At 38.4% G+C, this 18974-nt stretch overlaps 1 protein-coding gene across 4 annotated transcripts in view; it reads right to left on the bottom strand.

Annotated features, from left to right (window-relative positions):
- Positions 1-18974, bottom strand: part of LOC140729445 (activating molecule in BECN1-regulated autophagy protein 1-like) — a 397371-nt gene that overhangs the window by 339499 nt on the left and 38898 nt on the right. For 3 of the 4 annotated variants that reach the window (XM_073049187.1, XM_073049188.1, XM_073049189.1), the window contains 6 exons: positions 15494-15754; positions 14378-14436; positions 11438-11621; positions 10753-10925; positions 6558-6624; positions 1289-2754 (listed from right to left, as the gene is read on the bottom strand). In XM_073049187.1, the coding sequence (XP_072905288.1) occupies positions 1289-2754; positions 6558-6624; positions 10753-10925; positions 11438-11621; positions 14378-14436; positions 15494-15628 (2084 nt within the window). In that variant the 5' untranslated portion in view covers positions 15629-15754. Of the gene's footprint in view, positions 1-1288; positions 2755-6557; positions 6625-10752; positions 10926-11437; positions 11622-13345; positions 13405-14377; positions 14437-15493; positions 15755-18974 lie in introns of those variants that run through there. The other variant, XM_073049191.1, reaches the window with a different exon arrangement.

Consider the following 18974-nt stretch of genomic DNA (forward strand, 5'->3'; position numbering starts at 1 on the left):
GAGGCATTAACTTGGTCAAAAAAAAGATCTTGCAGAAGAAAGAGTGAGTGGTGGCTCAGCAAACATATTAAGACAAGGATTTGGAGGTCAGAGCATTTGCAGCTGAACGAACAGTCATTGATTATGAAAAGATTAAAATTTAGAGCGCTCAAGATATCAGAATTGACGAAGCAGAGATAACCCATGACTGTGAGAGACAAATTTCTACGTAAAGGATTGTGTAATCAAATGTTACATTTAAAAATCAATATGCTGCTTAAAAGGTGAAATTTTAAATAAATGTCCCAACTAATCAGGAAGGTATAAAGCAGCCCACGAAAACAATTTAAAACAGATATGTTAGGCTATAAGAATAAGGCCATTGGACCCATTGAGACTGCTCCACCATCCAATTGTGGCTGATTTTTAAAAATCCCATTCTTCTAATGAATCTAAAAAAGAATCTCAAGGTAGTATATGGTGATAGATACATACTTTGATGATAAACTTACTTTGAACTTTTGCTTTTTCCCCATAACCACTAAACCCCTTACAATTTAGGAACCTACCAATCTCTGCCATTAATAATCCCAAGGACTCAGCCTCCACAACCCCTCCAAGGTAACATATTCCACAGATCCACCACCCTCTGGCTAAAGAAATCCCCTTTCATCTCAATTTCAAGTTCTGAGGCTGTGCCCTTGGATCCATCCTGTCCACGTCCACTCTCTCCATGCCCTTCAGTATCCAGTAGGTTTCAATAAGAAACCCTCCCCCCATCCTCCAAACTCCATGTTCTCACCCCCCCCCCCCCCCCCCCGTTCTGGTAAACACTTTTTTCCTCAATCCACAACGTGGAAATAGATTATTTGTTCATTATTACATTGCAGGTTAGGGCTTTGCTTTGCTCACATTGGCTGACATGTCTCCTGTTACAAGCAACAATGCTGCATGAGAACTTCATTGGGAATTCCCAGAATCCAACTATCTCCAAATACATAGGAGATTGATACTTCAGACTCAAATCTAAACAACACAGAATTTAATAACGGAAGACAACACTTAACTAACTCATGAAACAGATGCTTCACTTTAAGCTTTACATGGACTTTTTAATGCCAATCACATATCATGTGTTCATATGCAAATGGTAGACCCCAAGTGGACTTTAATTGATGCCAGAATCATAAGTTAGATGTTCATTGCTTTAAACAGTCAGTTTGGTTTTTTTCTTTGTTATTACCATTTGAGAAAAGATATGTAAGATTACTTTTCAATTCATGTTCTTAAAGCTAAAAGCAAATATTACCTTCTCAGTAAATTTTCTTCCGAGTTTTCTTCAGGCATTTCTTGGTTTAAGGCCTCTTGTGAAACATTCGACATTCTGTTTGATGATGGTTGACTGTACACCCGCTCCCAGTGTCCCGTCTCATTGTTAAATGTTAGACCCATTGTACGTTCTCCCTGCTGGCCAGAGCCATGACGGGTAAATCTGCCTTCTGAGCTACTTAAGCCATGAGCCCTGCCCATGATCCCCCTACTTGGTGGCATTGGGGATTGGCTACTTCCATGCCCTAGTGGTTCATAACTGTTTGGCACATGCCAAGAGCTGCTCTCATTTGATGAAAAAAGTTGTGTGGTCCGCTCCCATCGCTGAGTGTCATGGTTGAAAGTTAAAAGGTTATGGCAGGCTCTACAGCGACTTAGATGTCCACCTGATGAACTGGAAGTGTTTTCGGCATTTTGCTGAGATGGGCCAGCCCTATTAGGTTCTATGTTGTTATTTAGGATCTCTTGCACCTGCGGGGATTGATTGGACTCATCAACAACTCGCTGATCCACATCCTGGAAGCGGTCCATTTCCATGAAATAACGGCTCAGGTTGCACTGGAGGACATTCCTGACAGAGGACTGGTTGTTCGGACTCTCTTCATCTGTACTGCTGTTAGCACCAGTGTTGACACTACTACTTGTGCCCGGACTAGAGACACCTCTCCCCTCAGAAGCTAAAGTGTAAACAGGTTGAGTGTTTGTCTCCTGCTGTCTCAGCACAGACAGCAAGTTTACAGAAGATGCACTAGTCCTAGGAGGTGGCATGCTTTCCAATTCAGACCTTGGTGATATGTTTAGCATTGTTCTTGTCCAATCAGTCCCACTTAACCTTGGACTCTGGTCCCTGTAGGCTGGTGTGGTATTAGATTGTTGCAAACTTCCTGACTGGTATGCCGTGTGCCCTAATAAACCCCTCCTGCTAGTGGCTGCAGAGAGATTTCTGAGAGAGTTACCAGAATTCTCATAATTAACAGTACTGAATGCTGAAGGACGGTCGGGAATACGAGGGTCGGGTTGGGATAAAGGCCTTTCAGGAGGAATACGAGGCTCAGTCCGTGCAGACGTAGAGTTGGTGGTAGCAGAGGATGTTGAAGGAGTATTGACTTCATTAGGTACAGAAGAGGAGGAAGATGACCTCAGTGTAGAGCAACGGCTACAAAAACAAACCAACCCCATGTGATGAACACACTCCTGTACTGGATAGCTGAAGCGGTCACGAAGAACAGCATACACGGAAGTTCTACCACTTTCACCTGCGGGCAAGGCATTCTCTTCAGTCTGGCTCTGGTCTCCCGTTGAAGTGTCTGACGACCGTGAGGACAACATGTGCAGAAAGTTGTGAAGCAGTGGTGTTCGACGGACAGGCTGAGATTGGAGGAAAGATCGCTGGCGATACTGGGGTGTTTCAACGTTATCCAATGGAATTTCGCCATCGTCATCATTCTGGGGGGAGGGGGTAGGAAGGAGAAGGAAAATCATTAGAACATAAACTCCAGAATTCAACACAGCTTAACCCTTCAAGAATTCTCCATGAAGATCAACTACCCCCTTTTAAATGCATTTCCACAATTCTCGGTTGTGAGAGGGCAGCTAGAATGCAATCAGCATCAAAGGAGGGAGATCTCCAAGAAATACTTTCAGGCCTCCTCATGATGCATTGGCAAATTATTAGTCCATGGATCCAAAAAGGTCTTCTGTTTGAAATAACTTTGTGAAATTCGAGCAACCATGAAGATGCTTGCTCTGGCCAAACATGTAAACCTAAAACAATAGGAGACACTTAAACAAAAATTACCTCCTCTCAAGGATCTGCAGCACCAGGATAGCAGTAAGATCAAGTCCTTATAAAAGGTCAAGAAACAACGTTGCAACCATTGGTTTTGAAGTTTAATTGAGAAGTTACTTGAACCCATCATGTCCTAAGCAACAGGTAGCGTACAACGGCTTACAGTACCAGTGGCCCAGGTTCAATTCCTGCAACTGTCCGTAAGGAGTTTGTATGTTCTCCTGGTGAGTGCGTGGGTTTCCTCCAGGTGCTCCGGTTTCCTCCCACCGTCCAAAAATGTACTGATTGATAGGTTACTTGGTCATTTTAAATAGTCCCTTGATTTGACTAAGGTGAAACCAAGGGATTGCTGGGCGTAACAGCCTGAAAAACCAGAAGGGCCTACTCCGTGCTTCATCTCAAAAATAAATAAAATATAAGTTCACGTAACTGTTCAGCTCCCAACAGTCCTGAAGTTTTGCTGGGGCAACACTATCAGCAGCTGAGGGTTAGTCACATCCCAAAGATCTGTTCACACTACCTGATAGCCTCTAACAGCTCTTGCCTTTACAACCACCTCTAAGTGCCTACAATCAGACACTAAAAATACATGAAATATTATCAAAGCAAATTGAATTCTGAGAAAAAGTAATTGAAGTAAAAATAAATGAACGATCCAGCCCAATATTCCAGTTTACTGCCCTATATGATTTATTGATTAGCAAAAAGGCTATTACAAAAAGAAATGTCACTAGATCATCATTTTAAAGGAAAATAATTTTGTTTTTGCATTGTATGACCCAAATCATTTTTACTTTAAAAGTTTTAAAATTGAATATAAAGCATTAAATAGAAATTTGCACAGGAGTTATTCAGCAAATGTGATTCAATAACTGTCAAACACAGTGAACCTATTGCATTTCATTTGGAAATCTCACAAGAAACCAAGTGAAAAATCAACTATGCTTAAGCAATCATCCTTCTTGAGCATCACCACCAGCATGAACAAGAATCCATAAAACAGTAATGAAATATAACAAGCTACTGTTGGGTAAATTTAATTTTACAGAAATTTATTTCAAGTCAGCATTGCATGACAAAACAATAGAAAAGTACTGATAACCTTGGCAACATAATAAAATAAATTTGCATTCAAATATTTTTGAAGGCATTTATTCATATAAAGTTGTCAAAACATAATGCAATATCCACATACAGACAGGTAATGAAGAGCAGACAACTTAGCCCCTCAAGTCTGACACCCCCCCCCCATGGCTGCTCTTCTCCAGGCCTCACCCCATAAAGTCTTACAGTTATAAAAACAGACCCCTAAACCCATCAAGAGTATCCCAATCATTTAACACCCATTTACATCAATTCCATTTTTATTCCCCCCACATTTCCATCAACTCCCTCTAGATTTTGCCACTCGCCTTCATCACAATGTCAATTTACAGTAATTTAAACTGGCCCATACAGTACATATTTGGAATATGAGGAAACCCACAAGTCACAGGGAGAACATACAATCTCCACACATTGCTTGAGATTTGGATCAAATCCAACTTAATGGAGTTGCAAGGCAGCATCTCTTCTAGTTGAACCGCTTTTACTCCTCATTGTCCTCAATTCCCCAATCTTTCAGATATTTACCTGCTTCCTTTTTAAATACCTCCACTGATTTTTCCTCAACAGTTAGAGAGAATTCTAGAGATTCACCACTCTCACAGCCAATCCAATTATAATTTTAACTATATTCCCATCTTTCCACAGTAACTTTTCACTTCCACGCTCCCTAACCCTGTCATTAAAAAACATTCAAAAACACAACTTCCATCCCCGTTGTGGGAGAGAGATCCAAAGACCTTGCACACTCAAACAAAAAATGCCTCCTCTTTCAAAGGGGCAACACATTGAATGGAAACTTCCTGTTCTAGGTTCTCTCACGTTCACTCTGCCCAATGCAGAGCATAAGACGTGAGAGAACAGGACCAATCAAATGTGACAGTGGGAAAAGTGTGTATGGAACCAGAGGAGATAGCAGAGATTCTTAATGAATACTTTGCTTCAGTATTCACTATGGGAAAGGATCTTGGCGATTGCAGGGATGACTTAGAGTGGATTGAAAAGCTCAAGCATATAGACATTAAGAAAGAGGATGTGCTAGAGCTTTCAGAAGGCAGCAAGTTGGATAAGTCTCCAGGACCAGATCAGATGTACCCCAGGCTACTGAGGGAGGAGACTGTTGAACCTCTGGCAATGATCTCTGCATTATCAACAGGGATGGGAGAGGTTCTGGAGGATTGGAGGGTTGCAGATGTTGAGAGTAGAGATAGCCCAGAAATTGATAGACCAGAGAGTCTTACTTTAGCAGTTGGTAAGTTGATGGAAAAGATTCTAAGAGGCAGGATTTATGAACATTTGGAGAGGCATAATATGATTAAGAATAGTCAGCATGGCTTTGTCAAAGGCAGGTCGTGCCTTAAGAGCATGACTGAACTTTTTAAGGATGTGACTAAACACATTGATGAAAATATCAAATATGAAAGGGCTCAGGTTTAAGGTGAAGAGAAAATTGAAAGTTACAAGGCCAACAGTTCTCCTCTCCTCCACACTGCAGGTGGTGAGTGCCTGGAACATGATGCCAGCAGAAGTGGTAGAAGCAGATATGATAGCAATGTTTAAACAGCACTTAGACTGACACATGAACAGGCAGGGAATATAGGGAAATGAACCTTGTAAAGGCAACTGGTGATAGTTTAGATTGGCACCACGGTTAAAATAGATACTGGAATATTAACAGAAATTCTAGCATTACCAATATCTTGGGCTGCAGCTTGTCAGCTGTGTTTAGTTCTTCCACTTTAAATACATCCCCAGACAGACTAATAGAGAGAAGTCAACCCAGAAACCATGGTTGATTGTGATATTAATGCTAATTTTAACCATCTTCATCACCTTGGCTGAGGTCAGTCAGCTTGAAGTACAGCCAGTCATGCATTATTTCTCATTTTCCTTTCAATATAGATTACTGGACTGTACTGTCACCTGTGCCAACTCTGAGTCACCTCATTCATCCCCCCTCCCCATTTACTTTCTTGTAAATGATTCTCCCTCAATGCCCAACATTTGCAAAATTCTGCTGCACCTTTATGTACAAGTGATAATTTAGAATACCAATTAAGCTACAGCCAGAGATCCTTTGTGAAGTGAAAAGAAACTGAAACATTAAGAGGAAACACATGCGGTCTCAGTCAGACTGTGAGACTTCACGCAGACGGTGCTGTAGTTCAGAATAAAACCTGGGTTACTGTACCTGCGAAATAGCTGCACTACCACTGTGCTACTCTGAACATGGAAATAATTGGCTAATATTAAGCTGTCATGTTGGCTGCTTTTCTCACTTAAAAGGAAATGACTTATCAAAACATTGTCATTAGAACTCAAAAGCGGAAAAAAAAATTATGAGACAGTAAGTTACCTGCTGGTTGGAAGGATTGACAATTGCAGTCAGGAGGTTGTGACCCAAAGAATCAAATCTTACCAGTCTGCAAAACAAAACAACATTATCAGCCACTTGCTCTAGTTAGGCAGAGTTTGAGAAATCTCATAGGAATGCTACTTGAAAAGATTTTCTGAAAAGCGTTCTTCATAAACATAAAGAAAAAAAGACTCCTACAAAATTATTAAAAATACTTAAAATTTCAAGAAATTTTAGAACAAGAGACGTGCTTTTTTTGTGTACTACACACTGCGAAACCATTGTAGCTTCAAACTCAAAAGGAACAAATTGCACACCCAAAAATAAATGCAATTGATCAACAAGGGACACCTGCAAGCATGCTTGCATACATACATAGTCCATCTTCCAAATCGTGCATGAAAGCTATGTTATGCAATGCTCAAGCAACAATGATTTACAGCATTTGAACAAAGATGTTTGTTGAAGGTATAGTCAATCCAATCAGATTTAAAATAGAAACAGTTCCCACTAACTATAGTTATTTATGCTTGTTTTATTTTCTTCCAATTTTAAAAACCCTGGACAGAGAAAGAGAAAGCTTTTGGTGTTGGGAGGAACTGATAGGCATGTAGCTTGAAAATATAACAGGGAAGATTTCAAGTAAGTAAATAGCAAGAAAAAAGAGGAAGTATTTAACTGATATTTCCCAAGGGCAAAATAAAAGCTGGTTCACTGTGCTTCTTCAAAAAATCATCATGATCAATTTGTCTCTATCAAATCAATCAGCTTCTTTATAAGCTGTTGCACAGTATCATGGCCATTATTTATCTACTCTGCAAATAAAATCATAACAAAACATGCAGTAAAAGTACAAATTCTGTCCAATACATTCTAATTCATCAAAATGGAACAGGAGTAAAGATATAATGTATCAGCATCCAAGACCAGCCAATACCTGAATTTGCATCTCCACATTTTGAGATATTAATTTTGTGAAGAATGCACACTACCACAAAACTAGACACCATAACAAAAAAAAGTAATCAACATTTGCCTATTAAATATTAATACTTTCACCAATGTCTCTACTTGATTCTCTGCGAGAGAATAAAAATTCAAGTCAGAAAGGAATTTGTTTGCATTGGAATTAAACAAAGTAATTTTCAAATAAAAATCTAAGTACTAACATTTGTACACTCTCAAAAGCACATTTCAGAAATAAAATATAATTTGGGTTCCTGTCCCATAGAGCCAACAAGTGCTTTATATGGAGAGTGGAATATGAAATATTGGGCAACAACAAAATCAGGGGACTATGGATGAGCAGTTCTCATAATTACTACAAATTACAAACTTATTTTAAGCATGGTAAATAATTAACATTTTATTGAGAAATCCCTCAACACCATTCATCACGACATTCATTGCTTTAAGAAGATCCAACTCCATTATATTACCACGTTGTTAGTTAAGAGTTGCAAGCTTATATTAATTTCGTACCAAATTACACTGTGATTGCTTATTGAAATAGATTATGTCCAAGGCCGACAAGAATGTCATATTAAAGACCGTGGTATACAATAATGGCACTGTATCAGATCAACAACCTACTACTGCAGTTGAAGGTTTAAACCCCATCATAGCAAGATAGAAAAATAAATTCAATATTTTTTGACTTGTAGCTGGCAGAGCAAAAAGAAAAAAAAGTAAAATTTTTACTCTATCAGAACAGCCCAAATGATTTGTTAATATCCTTTGGAAACAAAAAAATTCACCCTCGCCAATATGGTAAGAAACTACTTTGGTCCAACTATTTTGTAGTAAAACTAAGTCTCTTCCAACCATCTTCCAAGGGGTTAGAGAGAGTTAGAATAACCATGCCAAGATCACACAGCTTCCAAAAATATATTGCATTATTATCAGTGACAGTCAGCAGCTGTGACATTTTTCAAGTGGACCAGGAATGATAAATTACTTGCTAAAATGTATACGTATACAAAGTAGCATGTAAGTCAGCTGTATAAAGATCAAAACTTGAAAGAAAATGCATTCACAGTTATGAAGTCATAGAATCATACAGCATGGAAACAGGTCCTTCTGCCTAATTGGTCCATGCCGATCAAGATTCCCATCTAAGCCTGTGCCATTTGCCTGCATTTGGCTCATATCCCTTTAACATTCTCCCATTCATGTACCTGTCCAAGTGTCTTTGATATTTTGTTTATGTACCTGCCCCGTCTCATTTCACGTGCACATCATTCTTTGAGTGGATAAAGTTGACCTCAGGTTTTTATTAAATCTCTCCCTTCTCACCCTAAAACAATGCCTGCCCTTTCTTGATTCCCAACCCTGGAAAAAAAACCATGCACATTCATCCAATCTATACCCCTCATGATTTTATACACATCTCATTCACTATGCACCAGTGAGATAAGTCCCAACCTGCTCGATCCCTGTCAATTACACAGACAGTCAGGTCCCGGTAACATCTTCATAAATCCCCTTTACAGCAGAGTCCCAGCTTAACAGCAGCTTTCCAACAGTAAGGAGACCAAACCCAACACAATTTTACAAACATGGCCTCACCAACATCTTTTACAACTACAACATTACATCCAAACTTCTATACTCAATACCCTGAACAATGAAGGTGAGAATGCCAAGACCCTTCACTACCCTGTCTACCTATAAAACCACTTTGAGGGACCATGTCCTTGTATCTGAGGTCCTCTGTTCTACAGCACTCCCCAGAACCTACAGCAGTTACCCACATGTTAAATAGAATGTACATCAAAAAATAAGAAACAGAAGCAGGAAAATGGTATGCAGACCCTTGAGCTTGCTCTAAGATTCAAAAAAGATGATGGTTTAATGTTTCAGTTTTTATGAGATTTTACTGCATTATCACCACAATTGATTACTTCAATAACCTGAAATCTCATGATCTCCATTCCAAATGGAATCAATAAACAAGCTTTCAAAACTCTCCAGCATAGAGTTTTTAAAAAATTTACTGTACCACTCTCCAAGTCAACAACCATCTCCTCACTTCAATGCTAAATGGCCTAACCTTGAGCCTGGCCTATACAGTCAGCCCTCTGTATCCGCGGGTTCCACATCAGCGGATTCAACCAACCACAGATTGGGATTTAAAAAACGGAAGTTCTCTTTCCAGCACTCATTGCTTGAGCATTGTTCGCCTCGCGTCTCGTTCAGTCGCTACTTGTATTGTGTGCAACCTTTGTTTCTGTGAAAAAATGGCTCCTAAAAAGCAATTAAGTGGTCAAAGCAAGGCAGCATCAGCATTCCCAAAAGAGCTACGATGGTTGCGTCTGTACTGAACAGGTACAGACTTTTTTTTTCTTGTCATTATTCCCTAAACAATAGGATGTTACAACTATTTACATAGCATTTACATTGTATTAGGTATTGTAAGTAACCTAGAGATGATTTAAAGTACATGGGAGGATGTGCGTAGGTTATATGCAAATACTATGCCATTTTATATACAGGACTGGAGCATCCGCAGAACTTGGTATCTGCGGGGGGTCCTGGAACCGAACCCCTGCGGATACAGAGGGCCGACTGTACTGATAATGACAGTTATCTTGTTACCAACCCTTTCAATATCAATGTTAATTGCATATAGCATAGTCATCATGGCTGCACTCCCAAACCCACACTTGTCTTGTGAAAACAAATTGGATGTACACCAAAGCTAATGGGTATCATTTACCATCCTAATTTCCATCTATGTCATTTAGAAAAATCAAATAAGACCATAAGATATAGGAGCAGAATTAGGCCTTTGGCCCATCAAGTCTTCTCTGCTATTTCATCATGGTTGATCCAATTTTCCTCTCAGCCCCAATCTTCTGCCTTCTCCTCATATCACATCATGCCCTGACCAATCAAGAATCTGGCTGTCTTTAAATTTTGTGCATCCTTGTATTTTGTGATGCTCTTTTCAAATGCATTAATCCACATTTTTAAATCCATTACTTGTAGTTTACTGATAGGTGAACTGAATTCCCAGCAGCAACTGAACAGGAAAATAGTCTTGTTTACACAGAAACCTCGGATTTGAAGCTTAACTACAAAGATAAAGCATTTATTTTTCATTAAGACCATCAAGATTCATTCCTCGATGGAGTAACATACACACTAAGCATGTGCTCCAGGCGGCAGCTCTCAATTAACTATGTACACAAACCTGACTCGCTCCATTTCACTTGCAGTTTTAACCACAGCAAATGGTTCACGCCGACTCCAGTCCCAGAAGTGGATCTCATTTGCAGTAGCTATCAAAAGGAGTTGTGCCATAGGATGGAAGGCTAAGGATGCTATGGCAACATTGTTCTCTGTAAACCAGCTTTCACTGCCTCCCTGTAAAATAGAACAATGAAGAATATTTTGTTATGTTGAATGTAACATTGTCAACCCTTGCTAAACACGGTATTAAAAATACGGTAAAATAAACAAAGATCTATTTTACAGTAAGCTCAATTTGAGATATTAGTTGTAGGAGAAGATGCAAGGGAATAATTCTTTCCTTAATCCACAGTAATCTAGATAGAGATTCAGAACATTACAGGTAGTCACTTGTAAGAGAGTCACATGAATAGCAAGTTATACTATTCAGACTATCAACCAAATACATTTATCACTCATATCCCATTGACAGTTGTTTGTTAAAAAGAGCATTCCTTCATTTAGGAGTCCACAGTAAATGGCTTCCACTTCTATCACCAGAGATCAATGAATTCCAATTCTGTAGATATCTACCCCATGTTATTAATACTTCTATGTGCATATGCGTTACCTATAAGTTTCAAATTTTATTTTTTTTCCATAATTGCAAATCGCTTCACATTCAGGCTAGGGTTTCTTATACTTACGTGTAAATCCCAGATTCGAACCTCTCCATCTAGACATCCAGATGCCACAAGCCCTTGGATGGTGGGGTGAAAAGTTACACACCAAGGTGTTCTTCTGTGACCCACCAGTGAATGAATACATCTCCCAGACTTAACTTCAGTGATGTAAATATTGTGATTTACGTGGGTGGAGGCCATCAATGTTCTTAAAGTATCAAAAAAAAACAAGTAGTTAACATTAAATAGTATTTGAGAATAACTAAAAGCCCATAATTAAGAATAGATTTTTGATTCATAATCCACAATTCATGGTCTTAGATACTGAAAATGTCCAGAAGGTTGCACTTACATATATATGCTAACAAGTGGGATAGCAGGCTATCATTTCAGAGTTTATTAACCGGGTTGGAGGAACGAGTAAAGAGGATCAAGCATAATGCACATCAAAACCAAATTAAAATATACGTGAATTATGTAAAATTAGTTGATTTGTATTACAAGAAAGCTTGGAGGTGCAGAGAAAACATGCAGAGGTCTTAGTGATAGTTGCAGCTATGAATAGTAAAAATTTCTGGTGAAATGAGGCTATATGAAAAGTAATGGTCCAATGTGACCTATGCAAATACAATGTAAATGAAGAGAAAAGGCAAGAAAACTACACTTTGGCTACTTGGCCAAATACAATTTATTTTCAGGCATTTCAGACCATCCTGGATAGTGTCAATGAACACTACAGTGCAGAAACCGGCCATTTGGCCCACCCAGTCTATGCCAAACTATTATGCAGCCTACTCACATCAACCTCTACCCAGACCATAACCGTCAATACTCCTCCCAACCATGTACCTATTCAAATTTCTTTTAAACATTGATATCAAGCGCACATTCATCACTTCCAAGAGTAGCTCGCTCCATACTCTCACCACCCTCTAAGTGAAGTTTCCTGTCATGTTCCTCTTAAACATTTCACCTTTTACCCTAACCCATGACCTTTAGTTCTAGGGCTATCCAATCTCCTTTCTTGTATTTACCCTATCTACATCCTTCATAATTTTGTATACCTCTATCAAATTGCCACTCATTCTCCTGTGTTCCAGGGAAAAGTCTAACTGTTCAACCTTTCCCTATAACTCAGGACCTCAAGTCCCAGCAATATACTTATAACTTTTCTCTGCACTCTTTCAGTCTTACTAATATTGGTAGGTGACCAAAACTGCACACAATATTCCAAATTAAGCCTTACTAATATTTTATACATCTTCAACATAACAACATATTTCCTGTACTCAAGACTTTGATCTACGACGGCCAATGTGCCAAAAGCTCTATTTATGCCTCTATTTACCTGTGATACCACTTTCAAGGAATTATGGATCTGTATTCCCAGAACCTCTTGTTCTACAGCATTCCTCAGTATCCTACTGCTTACCATGCATGTCCTACCTTGGTTGGTCCTCCCAAAGTACAACACCTCACATGTATTAAATTCCAGTTGTCACCATGAACCCAATCTTGGTGTTATCCACAAATATGCTGATCCAGTTTACCTCATTATCATCAAGATCATAAATGTAAATGACAAACAAACAACAAACACACCACTGATCTCTGCGGCACACCACTAGCCACAGGCTTTCAGTCAGAGAGGCAACCATCTATAACCACACTCTGGCATCTCCCGCAAAGTCAATGTCTAATCCAACTTACTATCTCATGCTAAATGTCAAGCAACTTAATCTTGACTGCCCTCCCATGAAGAACTTCTCAAAGGCCTTGCTAAAGTCCATGTCAACAACATCCACTACCTTTCCTTCATCAACTGTCCCGATAATTTACTTGAAAAACTCAGTAAGATTGGTTAGACATGACCTACCATGCACAAAGCCATGTTGACTATCCCTAATCAGTCCCTGATGTGGTTATGCTTACCACAGTAAGTAGTTCTCTGTGAAACTGCCAGCTTTTCCTCACACGTATCTTAGCATTCTCTGCACCCAACAAAAGAGGGAAGTGATATTTACATCTATATCAAGAATCGATTTTGTCTTTGAAGGTCTTCTTTCAAACTGCCCCATATTTTCCCCACCCATTATTTACAGAAAAGTAACTGAATGTGTATTCAGAACTCCTGCACAAACAGATTTCATTTGATTCACCAAATGGCAGCAGCCTTGCCCGCAGTGACCTGGATTTTAAGTTCAGAATCACTAACCTTCTCTAACTTTTCCAACGCCTTAATGGATTCCTTAAAACTGGTTTCAGCGAGAGTTCTTTAATTACAGATTATGTGGTCAAGGGACTAACTTTATTTAATAATAATCCAATAAGATAACTTTGGTTGTTTTTCTACATTTATCAATTACATTAATGAACGTCTTCGGGTGAAGTGGGGTCTACGTTCTGAATACTCGCAATACTTCACAGCTTACAAGTAAGCTATTTTTAAGAACCTAAAAGTACACAAGACTTCTGATAATTACAAGTCACCACAAGTTGCTTTACAATTGTGAAAGTTACTAAGCAAGCAATTATTCTATTTGCATTCACTTTGCTCTCACTAACAGCAATAAGAGAACTAGGTATCCTATCTGTTTTGGAGGCCTTGAAGAAAAACCATAGGCATAATTGTATCAGAGAAAATTCCTTGCTCTGTGGAACCCTTAGCAGCTGACTAATCAATTGAGAGTAAAACACATCACCTAGAAAGAGTCTTTCTAAAAAACAATTACTAGTGTGAGATTAGATGTTCTTTTCCTGAAACAGGACTTGAAGTTTTCACTTTTTCCAGAGTGCCACTTTAACAGGACGTAGGAAAAATTAAGATTCTGTAAAGTAATCATTAACCCTATATACAAAATAGAACCATTTTTAAAAATTATTTTTAACAGCAAGGAACTGTTTTAGAAATTAGCATGGAACCTTTAAAGTCATCCAAAGGAGATTAATCATGCTGCCACTGACCTGTCTGGGCTAAATGCCAGGAGGAAAGTTGATCGGGGACTGTCTGGAAGTTCGACTTTCTGCAAGAGGAAAATATCATGAGTTATAACTGCTCCACACACTAAAATATTAATCTCAAATTTGTTCCCAAAACACTTTCTGGGCCTCATAATTATATTACATTGCCCTCATAATTAAATTACTTCAAATGGGAAAGAAAGCCAATTGTCCAAATAGTGAAATGAACGAGATTCTAAAAAAAATGTCAGTTTCTGAAACCAAAGTACAATTTTTAAACCTCAGGACCAGCAGAAAGTGAAAAAAAGGATTGCACTGTGAAAGAGGATGGTTACAAATTGTATCATTGTAGTATATCAATATAGCAGTGTAACTTTACATTGACTTGGACCAATCTGCTGTATTACAAACCATAGCTCAATTGCCACTTCATATCTACCATTTGTGGTAAACTCAAAAGATGATGGAAGCAGACAAAAAAAACAATGAAAATGATGACAGAAATTATATCTCCTGAAATGCAAAAACAGCACTTGAAAGACTAAGGGAACTATTCTTTTATATAGGATAACCAGACTCCATAAGCTGGCAGATAGAATAAAGAGTGCTATCTACACAATAGAGAAAAAAATCTCTTTTGACAATTGTGTCGTTAATATGGATTGAGAGCAAATGTATTGATCCATGGTCTACTGTTTCAAGCAAATTGCTTATTACCATAATTTTATTATGGAACTGGGGCAAGGATTAGATTTAACATTTACAGAATTTGAGATTTCAGTGCATTGCTCTTCCTTCCCTTAACAAATTGCAGCTACAACCTAAATACCAGCTTCAAAACTACTACAGCACTCTGTAGAAATGAGATGACCAATCTTATTCAGCTGCTATGATGCTTTAGTTTCCAAGTGAAGCATTTAGGATTATTACTGCTAATCACTGACAATCACCATTTCACAGAGTGCACTCAAACATTCTCTACTTAAAATAAAGTTAAGAAAATAATCTTAAGATACAGGGCCAAGTAAAACTAAATCGTGTTTTGCATACTTGAAACGTTTCAAGACAATGGAACAACCTGATTTAAAATTAAGATTGAAGACCTGTGATTTTGCTCACCTGACTTTCCCATTGCATCCATCGTGTCTTATCCTCTACCAGCTCCTCTAGGCAACTTTGGCAGCCCAGCTCCTGGAAGCCACGCTCACGGCTAGTCAGGATTTGAATTGCATTCTTTGAATCAATGCTCTTCATTGCTACAGAACTCAGTCCTATGGATTTAGAGCTTCCAGAGGCCGGGGATTTCAAATCACCAACACCAGGTAGAGGTCACCGGTAAGAACAACCCATCCAGATCAATCAGAAAATGATCACTATAAACTGAAACACAGAGAGAAAATTAACACCACACCTAACCTGCAAATTTTGAAAACCACATTTTTCTTTATTCATTGCACTGATTAAAAAAAAGTATTTATACTTAATGTCAAAACTCACTGCTTGACAATTTCTTCCCTTCACTTTTGTTGATCATTCACTTATTAGCTTGCATGGTTTCAGTGATACAAGATGTAACACAGTTAAAAGAATGGCTCAGGCAAACCAGGAAATCAGAACACAACCTTTCCTTGTGCACTGGTACTAGAAAATGACAAATTGTCCTCTTTTTAAAAAAAATCTGACTAAATAAGTAATCATGCAGTTTCTCATCTCAGGTTCTGATCTGACAAATGATTTGATTAAAACAAGATGAATAACAACACAGAGCTTGACATTTTTCCACCTTGGATACAGAAAATAAAAGCTTTTGCAGCTTTGCTTTTGAACTTGCTGCATTTTGACTATGTTTCATCTCTGGAGAAGTGGTACAAAATTTTTGCAACACTGAACAAAGGCTGCAAACCTCTTTCAATGACCAACAAAGTTAAATGTAAACCAAACATTCAAGACCATAGTTTAAAGTCCATAGAGCCACCCATCAAAGATGCTCTTTGCCAAAGTGTGCTTTTATAGAACCCAAACAACACCTATCAATCAGATCACAAACTCCAAACTGGACAGACAGGGCAGCTGGGGTAATAAAAACAAATATACAGTATATACCCAGAGAAATATTAATCAAGCACCTTAAAAAGTAGTCAGTTGCTATACCCCTCAAGGATCACTCATCTATACTGAATGGACCGACAATCAAGTACTATGACCTGTATATTTGTACTTAAATGTGCAATTAAACAATTTTTAGAAAAGGAGCCAACAACATAAATTAGAACCTTAGGGAAAATTCTAAGTAGCCTTTCTGGACAAGGGAAACAGTTTTTTATTGAAAAGCATCCCATGGAACACACAGTAATGTTAATGCATTACATATGCTCTCTCACAAAACATGAAATAAACCTCATGTTTCAAAGTCTTTTTTAGCACTACAAATTAATTTCAGTCACCAGAATATTTTAGTTTGTTTAACAGTTAAAGAGAGCCCTGAGGCTTGAAATAGCAATTTAGTGTGCTTCTTTGGTTGAAGCATTGAGTAGAAATGTTGGGAAGTCGTACTGCAACTGTATAAAAATTTTGGTTAAAACACATTTACAGTAATTGTGCAACTCTGGTTGACACTATTAAAAAGATGTGGTGGAAAGAGTGCAGAAGAGATTCACCCAGATGTCGTCTGGATTGGAACGTATTCGCTATGAGGAGAGGTTGGACAAACATGGATTGATTTCTCTGGAGCAGAAGCTGATTGAAGTGTACAAAAAAAGCACTTCACCTATCATTTTCTAGGTCACCCTACTTCCCTTCCCCCATTTTTTAATTCTGGTATCTTCCCCCTTCCTTTCCAGTCCTGAAGAATGGCCTCAGCCCAAAAAGTCAACTGTTTATTTATTTCCATAGGTGCTGCCTGATCTGCTGAGTTCCTCCAGCATTTTCTGTGTGTTGCTCTGGATTTCCAGCATCTGCTGAATCTTGTGTTTATGAGGAGCACTGATAGGGTTGAGAGTCTTCTGTCCAGAGTGGAAATACTAAATACTAAAGGGCAGACTTTAAGGCAACTTTTAAAGCAAAATTTAAATGGAAATTTGCAAAGAAATATTTTATATTTATGCAAGTGGAAGCTGCCCGAAATGATGCCAGGGAAGGTTGGAGAAGAAGATATAATAGCTATGTTTCAGCAACATTTAGGCAGACATATAAACAGTCAAAGAAAAGAGTGATATGGACTGCATTCAAGAAGAATAGTTTAAACTGGCATCATACTCAAACACAGCCAAGGTAGGCCAAAAGGCCAGCTCCTGAACTGCACTGTTCAGCAATAACATTTTGACCAGTTTAAATCCCAACTGGAAGAACAGCTTAGGTAGTCTAACCTTTGCAAATCTGTCCTCCATAGGTCAAAGATAGAATATAGAACAGTACACCACAGAAACAGGCTCTTCAACCTAAAATATTGTACCAAACTATTTAAGCTAATGATGCTGAATTAAACTAATCCCTTCTGCCTATATATGGCTCATATCCCTCCATTGTTGGCATATTCACGTGTCTGTCTGAGCCTCTTAAACTCCTCTATTGTATCTGCCTTCATCATCATCCTTGGCAGTACATCCTAGACACTCTACACTCTCCATGCAGAAGATCTTGCTCCATACGTTTCCTTTGAACATCCAGTCTCAATTTATACACATGCCCTCTCGTATTTCAACCCTGAGAAAAAAATACCAGCTGTCGATTCTATCTCTGCCTCTAACCATCATACAAATTCTTTCAAATCTCTGCTCAGTCTCCAGTGCTCCACAGAAAACAACCCATTTTTGTCCAACATCTCCTTATACAAAGTGCCCTCTAATCCGGGCAGCAATGTGGTAAATCTTCTCTCCACCCTTTCCAAATTTTTGCTGTAACAAAGTGATCAGGACTGAATGCAATATTGCAGATGTGGCTTATAAAGGCAAGCATGTGATAGCTTCTTTCCAGCCCTATTAAATTGTGTGACTAAAATAAATTGGAAATTTCCAATCATGACCATTATACTATTAACATAACTAAAATATTCACCACATTCAAACAGATAGAGACTTCGATTATGTTCTATTTTCTTCAGGACCAAATAACCTGGTTACATACTGTGCAAGATAATGTGAAGAGTTGCTATTAGAAGGCAACCAGCATCGATGGCACTAGCTCATCAAAATGCAGTACATGAGGGGTTGGAACAAAAAAAAACTTGGGCTCCAATGAAGACTCTTGCAGTTGACCTTAGTAATATCTACTGTTATTTGCCAAAAAAAAACTAGTTATAAAAGATCAGAATCATCTAGTTACTTGACAAAAGCACAAGGTTATATATATGGCATGAATTTTCTTTATAGGTTTGATACTTTATTTTACAGAGATTAGTAGACATGCCTGACGTCAATGGGAATAATTCTACTTGCACTGACAACATTTAAAACAAACTAAGAAATGTACATGGAAAGAAAACAAAAAAATGCTGCAAATACTCAGCAGTTCAGACAATTCAATGGAACTGTACACATAAAGCAGGCTTGTTTGAAAAATCCTCTGTATAAGAAAAACCGGGCATGATTGCGGAGGACTACTT

This window comes from Hemitrygon akajei, chromosome 6 (assembly GCF_048418815.1).
Source record: "Hemitrygon akajei chromosome 6, sHemAka1.3, whole genome shotgun sequence".
Classification (NCBI taxonomy): domain Eukaryota; kingdom Metazoa; phylum Chordata; class Chondrichthyes; order Myliobatiformes; family Dasyatidae; genus Hemitrygon; species Hemitrygon akajei.